This window comes from Diospyros lotus, chromosome 3, assembly GCF_014633365.1.
Source record: "Diospyros lotus cultivar Yz01 chromosome 3, ASM1463336v1, whole genome shotgun sequence".
Lineage (NCBI taxonomy): Eukaryota > Viridiplantae > Streptophyta > Magnoliopsida > Ericales > Ebenaceae > Diospyros > Diospyros lotus.
The window spans coordinates 22,101,738-22,109,313 of record NC_068340.1 but is presented as its reverse complement, the minus strand read 5'-3'; the positions used below and the strand labels follow the sequence as shown (position 1 = coordinate 22,109,313).

Here is a 7,576-nt window from a genome sequence, read left to right as displayed (position 1 = left end):
TTTGAAATTCTACTTTACCGCGTCAATTGATAAAGGCAAGGAGTATTGGGATTGGATTCGGCGAGGAGATCATGTCGTATGCTCACCAAGTCCAATCAATTTGACTTTTCAACTTTGAAGCAAGGAAACGGCTCGGAGATGCCGTCTCGGCATTTCCAAATCATTTCCTGTTTTGGAAACAAAAAAAATGATCCGAAACGTTTTTCGGGCCGTTTCAGAATTTACCAAAATTTGTTGGAAATGCATTTCCAGCCAAACACGTTTCAGCCGCACGATTTGATGAAGCCTTGGTCTAAACTCCTCATCTTTTCCTCTCTTCTTCTTCGTCCAGTTCGACCCTGATCTAAACTCCTCCTTTTTTCCTCTCTTCTTCTTCTTTTTCCAGTTTGATCGCCTTCACGTGCTTCTGCAACACGTTTCTTCTTCCAGTTCGATCGCCTTCGCGCATTTCTGCAGCACGTTTTCCTGATATAATGCTTCTAGTTATAAGGGCTATAACTTACTTATGCGATGTGGATCCTCGGTCTTCAGGTTCCTTGTTCGGCGTGATGCAATTTCTGCTCTTTGTTAGAGATTAATTGCCGTCCAGTACCTTGATGTAGCTGAACAAGTATGTTAAACGCTGGAATGAGTACATTTGCCCGTGCATATAAGCATGCATGATTTTGACCTTGTTTTAGCGTGCTGAAACATGTTTTAGTGTGCTGAAAGCTGGAATAAGTACCTTGAGCCTCTCGCTTTTGTCAATTGTTTATATTTAATTTTTTTATTTTTTATATTAAAAATTATATTTATAAAAAAATCCTTATATTTTTTAAATTTACAGTTCATCCCGCGTTTTCGTTTCCTATCTTTTTAGAAAAATATCATTTTCGCGTTTCCGTTTTCTATCAGAAACGTCTCTCATTTCCGTTTCCGTGCAACTTAACTTTTCAAAGCCAGATTAATTATTGATTTAATTATATTGGTAATTCAAAGGATCGCTTAAATTACTTTTCCTTCTGCTTCTGCTTCTACTTCTACTTCTACAGGGTTACAAAAAATATATATATATATATATATATATTAGTGATAATTGGGAAGGAGGGAAAGGAAAATCTATACTTTAGTTACCATAAAAAATAAATATGAAATCAATGCTTCCATTAGATTAGATTTTAGATATATATGGATGGATCTGTCACCTGTGGATTGTGATATTAGTTTCTTAGTTATAAAGAAACTAATTATGCAACTCCACCCTCATTAATTGTCACACATGAACACATAAAAGTAACAATCTTACTATTGCTATTAAGACTTGTCCTGTTACTATTTAGAAGTAGGGCCAAAAATATGTATAAAGGTATCCAACAGTACTAATCCTTCTACTCGCATTAGGAGGGAATGACTCAAGCTAATCCAACACTCCTTCCATCGAGGTGCAAACAAACATAAGCTTATGAAATTTGAAACCAAGACCTTTCAAGCAAAACCAAACTTCAACATCCTGTTAAGTCACTAATTGACCTACACACACAAAGGCTCATAAGAAATAGATTAAATGATGTACATCACAACCACCTATTCTAAAAGATAATATAAGCACACTGGCAACAAATAGAAGAATACATTCTAATTCCAAGAAGAATGTGCGTGGCTTGATGAAAGGCCAGACGGCCAAAAGTGTGCACATTTTAGAACTTACTAGCTGTTTCGCATTTGCGATTATTTACGTATGAGGCTTAGATGTGTGTTCTTTGTAAGTATGCACATCTCTATGGACAGATGAGGACATTTACCTAAAAAGATCCAGAAGACATGCAAAGTGGCACATATATAAGAAAAAAAAACCAAAGATTATGAAGTAAGCTAAAATACAAAAGCAAAACAAACTTCCATCCTTCAGAAGAAATGTCTTTTAGTGTGAGATTGTGTTTATGCATTCTCAAGGACATGTATGAATCTAATCTAGTTTATAACATGATTAAAACCAATCCAAGATAAATGCATTGTATGCACCAAGTAATGTAGCTAAAATCATCTTCCAAGTGAAATGTCACACAGCAAAATTCATCAATCACCTAACAGGAAAAATATATACATACCTACAAATACATTGAAATGGCTAAAAGTCCAAAATAGTCTCTTACAAACGCATCATTATTTTCTTCTACTTCCCCCCGTCTTTCCCACTAAGCATCCAACACCATCATTTTTCAAACACCAAAATCATTAAAATTTTCATTCGGAACATAGAAATCAAACCTGACATCAACAGAACCAGACCTTTCTCCAGTATCTTTGTATTCAATATTTGTGATTGCTCCAATCTCATCATTATCTTGATACTCTGGCTTCACCCGCCGAACAGGGACTGTGACAGAGTAAATGGTCCCAAGGTCTGCATCAGTAGAGACACTTAGCTGAACTTTATCTTGTGATTCTATCTCCACAAAGTCTGATAGAGCATTCACAACGTTGGCCACTATCTTCTGTTTTGCCTCATCACTAACTGCACACCTATCAGAGAATAGAATCATCTTCAACCGTTGCTTTGCAATATTTGCATTAGACTTCCTTCTAAACATTGGTGTTGGGAACATTATCTTCCAGGCCAAGTTTAGACGTTCAAAGAAGCTCATGTTTATGACATTAAGCAAAAAACTTTCGGTTTCTTGGCTCGTAGAACTCGAGGACAATCTATACTCGCCAGTGATCCCAGAAGGCCGTTTAGAATGACAGCGAATGCTATGGTTATCAAGTACCACAGGAGACAATTTACGTGCGACATCAGAGACACCAGGTGCTCCACTAAGAAACCCAGAAAAGTCTACCTGTAATTCAGCATAAATATCTTTATTGAGAATTAAGCATAATGTAACACTAATGTCATTATCAAATGAAACTTGAAATCCCTAGATTTTGCTTTCACAGAGCATCTCGATAGATCTGCTTGTAGTTCCAAAAATTGAGAATGCACAAACTCTACAGTTTATGTAGAACAATATTCAATTTCAGAAGAAACAGAGTCATTAGAAAAGAGAAGCATTTTCACCCTCATTACTTGATGTTTATTTGAAACAAATACCAACACTAATCGTTCGCATGTGAGGCTTTAGCTTGAAGGCACATGTCTTACTATTTAAAATCAAAACAGAATTTACCACGGTTAAAAGAGAGAAGTCAGGCTACAAACAAATGATAATGTTGCAATTACTCAATTGCTACAAGCAGAGAAATTAATTGGTATTCAATTCTATACTCTACCTCCCTATCGTAAATTAAGCAAAAAATTCCAAAAAACTGCATATTCAAACACTAAGTCAAATGCTTAGCAGTTGCAGGTATAAAGGGGTTTACAAGAGGAATCTAATGCCAACTTTGACTTGTCTAGAAGTAAATTATTAATGCTGCTGGGATATAAAATAAAGTGCTTTCTGATACCAAGTTGCATTCATAAGATATAGACACATGTCTATATATGCCTACTAGGACTATTCCATAAAATTTAATTTAGAATAAATAACTCCCAAATCATATTCTTATGTTGTTGGCTCGAGTATAGGATAAAGTCATTCCTAGAAGATCAGTGAGGGCAGTGCACACAAGTGATTATTGAAGGTTTAGATAGGAAATTATATCCCATGTAAAATTAGTGAAAGTTAAGGGGTTAAACTGTAATTATCTATAGTCTTCATTGGGATGTCTGCCCTATTCTATAAATAGAAGGCTTAGGGCAAGGCAGTCGGTGAACACAAAACCAATCATTCATTCTGATATTGTGTGAGTGCAGTGTGTGAGAGGAAAGTCTTGTGTCAAGAAAGCTCTTTGTAATCTCCAAGAAAGATTGTACTCAGGTGGGATAAGAGTGAGGCACTTCTTGTATTGTTCAAAGTTTGGATTTCTAGTGGAATTGCTCTTGGACTGAGGCTGGATGTAGGGTTTCTTTTCTTGCAATCCGAACCAGGATATATCGCGCGCCTCTTGTGTTGGTTTGGTTGTTTTTTTCTCAGTTTTTCATTCCTTTAATTCTGTTCTTTCAATTTCAGTTTCTTATTTCTGTTGTTTTGGGTTGATTTTGGGTGAGGAGTGGGAGAGATTGGCATTTGTAAGCATTGTTTGAGTTATCTAAAGAGCTCCTAATCCTAACACATATACATAGAAAAAAAAAGTATTTACCACAACAATTTATTTGGGTTTGAGGATTTCAACAGAAAGGATACTTCCCTTCTCCCTAATTGCCACTATTAGATAGCTTAAAAAGAGAGAACCAAAGACAACTGGAGACAAACCCTAATCACTTACTCCTGCTTTGCAAAATCCCCCAAGAGTGGCAACATTTGGATTGACCATTCTGATTCTCATAAGAGTTATATTATTTTAGCTGTATTAGATGAATTTTTCTATTCTTTCTAGTGTACGCACGTCCAACAAACATGACAAAGTAAAAGCAATAGATCTTTGTTTTGGCAGTACCTCCAAACCAGCCACTGGGATCCTTTAATTTCAACATTGTTTGAAGGAGTAAAAAAAACACACTGTTGATGGTAAGGAGAAATTTTCACTTTTTCCATGAACGAGACATTAAATCTTCTTTTCTCCTTACATTTCATTAATTTCAAGTCCCCTGTCCTATCCCCTATGTTCTATGTTTTAATGTTCATGACATGTCCATGTATCTAGACCAGTTTATTGATACATTAAAAGTAAGTAACAGCCTTAAACTTTGAGGTTCAGAGACTGAAGTCCACACAAACTTTTTACTCACAATTTCATTTTCTTTGCCTTTTCTTTTTCTACTCAGACAAAAGTGAAGAGTAAACACCTATCTTCTTTTTACTCTCTTTTGTTGTCTAAGCAAGAGGAAAAAATGCCGCGATTATTTCTCGTCTTTCCCTTTCTTTTCTCTCTTACCTAATCATTTCCACTTCTCCTATTTGTCCAAAACAACTGCTTTGCAAAATTTACTATCATGGTAAACTTTGCCTTCATGTTCCACAAAATGAATTAAGAGAACTAGATTTCCAACTAGTATTCCATCCATAGTAAACAAGGGAAATATATCTTAAGTGTAACAGTAAGTCGACTTTGACTCATTGTTATAGTTTACACTCTTTTGAATTGCAAACAATAACTGTAATTATTCCATCCAATGAAATGATCAAGCAACTGCGTCTGCTGCTAACCAATCAAAGCTAATTCCCCTAGCTCCGGAGGCTACCAATTGAACAAATTACACAGAAAAAAGATAAAAAGCCTAAATTAAGTAAAAGGGCGCATGCGATAATGTCTATATATCTTCTTAATTCCATCTTGATGCATACAAACGTGATAAAAAAGAAGAAGAAAAAGAAATCTAACATTACGAACTCAGGCAGATTATACCAACCAAGACCCCCAAAAAACATATAAATTAACATAAAACTTTATGCCAAATGGGCGAATCAGTGAGCAATCAAAACGAAAGTACGGCGTCGATTAGAACAATTAGAGCTAAAGAAACTGGAAATGGGGAAAAGATAAGACCTTTGAATGGGGTAAAGAGCTTCGAAGGGGGTGCGCAGAAAAAGATCCTAATGTCGCAGAGACCCTCAGATCTCCAGAAACCGCCATTTCCAACTCTCTCTCTCTACCTCACTCCCTGCTCCACGTTAGGGTTGTTTTCGACGTCGAGGGAAGAGAAGCTTTGGACCTTTTGAGAATTGTTTAATTACATTTTATACCCCATTCTTCATACTTATTTTATCCAAAAACTGGGGGTCCAAGTATGTATTTATCATTAAACATTGTCTGAAAATGAAGATCTTCAGAAAAATCATTTAAAGGAAGGATCGTAGGACAATTATAAATTCTTCGATTTTATAAAACTAAGGAATGCACGATCTCTTCCTGAAAATATATTCTAATTCTTGAGAAAATGTTTTTGATAAAGTAATTTTTAAAAATAAAATCATGCCTAATCTACCACAAGCTTAAATTTCAAAAATGGAAATAAGAGTTTAATATTTTAGAAATTTTATAATATTTATATTTGTCGACATTCGGAGTTGATCGACTGTGATTCGTAAACCCACAATGAGAGAATGAGAACTGTAATACTCAGGAATAATGTAAGGCCATAAATAATATTTGATGAAGGGTATAAATAGAATTTACAGAAAAATAAGACTATAAGGTACACTAACGCAGCTTTGGACGACCGAATTAGTCGGAGGGAGTACCCCGGACCCTAGATAGCCAGGGAAAATGGTATTGTATCGACGAGCAATTTAAACTATGATTTTTAGTGATGAAATAAATTGAATCAGGAACAGTTTTCGGTACAGCTGTCGATCGGGTTGAGAAAACCGAATCGGCGTAGGAGACGTCCGAAAAGTCAACGGAACGTGTCAGGGACTAATATTTTAAGTATAAAACAACTCTTAAGCGATTTTGGCTTAAATCAAATGGATTTAAGGACAATTTGACCAGTCGGGCCTAAGTGCAGTTTTCTAATTTTGCCAGAGGTCAAAACGATAATTTTTTAGGAGTTTCGAGGGTCAAATGAGATGTACTAAACTTGAGGAACTTGGTGATATAATTGAATTTATCAGCGGTGCTTTGGAGGGGGGCAGAAATGTCATTTGGAAAGTCAAGGGGGTGAAAGTGCAAATTATCAAAAATGCAGTGTGAACGCACAAAGCCAAAAATCGGCCGCCGCCTTCCACTGCACATGGGGGCTGTTTCTGGCGATGGGACGGCCAAGGCGGACCTGGGGACGGTCGTATACGGCCGAGGGAAGTCTTGGGGACCAAGCTTGGCCGGTGATTGGCCGAGATCCGGCTGGAAATTGAGTATAAAATGGGTGAGGGTTTCGACCAAAAATTGGTAAGAAAATCGACCGCGTTTTGGTACGATTTTGAGACGTTGGATAAGGGGTTATTACTCCTTGCATCGAGGGGAAGAGTTCTGGGTTTTTTGGGAGTGTTTTCGTGGAGATTTAAGGCTATTCCAGCAATGGCCGAAGTCGGGAGGCGGACCGCCTAGGGCCGCCTGCAACCGGCCGTTTGGGCCCTTTTTCGGTGTTCTTTCGGCCGAAAAATGGTGCCATTTGGATCGACTAATCGAAGGCTTGAAGGGGGTGTGGTCATATCGGCCATCGGAGGAGATGTCGCCAGCTAGAAATCGGAAAAGAAGGTGGCGCGTGAGCCACACGCGCCACACTTCACACACACTCACGCGCCGAGCGCGTGAGGGCGCGTGCAACAAGGGTTTTTCTGGTATTTTCTTCCAGTATTTTTATTAATTTATTTTAGGATTTATTGTGTTGAAATATTTTGGAAAATAGTTGAATAAATAATTATTTTGGAATTATTGAGGTGAAAATTGGGAGAAAATAGAGAAAATTATGAAAAAATTGAGGAAAATGGATCTTAATGCCTCCTTAATTAAATATGGTGTTTAGGAAGTATTATGGCTCGAGGTTGAGTATAAGTTCAAGTATTTGGGATTTGACACGTAAATCGAGGCGTTGCACGAAGATCGAGGCATCTGAATACGTTCGAGATGAGTGGTCTGATCCTATCTTTACCTTATCTTGAAAACATGTTGGAAG

General features: G+C 37.1%; 1 protein-coding gene across 1 annotated transcript; it reads right to left on the bottom strand.

Annotated features, from left to right (window-relative positions):
- Window positions 1–1,966: 1,966 nt before the first annotated feature.
- On the bottom strand, window positions 1,967–5,676 carry LOC127796533 (cell division topological specificity factor homolog, chloroplastic). Its single transcript, XM_052328708.1, has 2 exons — window positions 5,509–5,676; window positions 1,967–2,816 (listed from the first exon to the last, which is right to left on the bottom strand). Exons 1-2 carry the CDS (start codon window positions 5,593–5,595, stop codon window positions 2,199–2,201), a joined length of 705 nt encoding a protein of 234 aa, XP_052184668.1. The 5' UTR covers window positions 5,596–5,676; the 3' UTR covers window positions 1,967–2,198.
- Window positions 5,677–7,576: the final 1,900 nt, after the last annotated feature.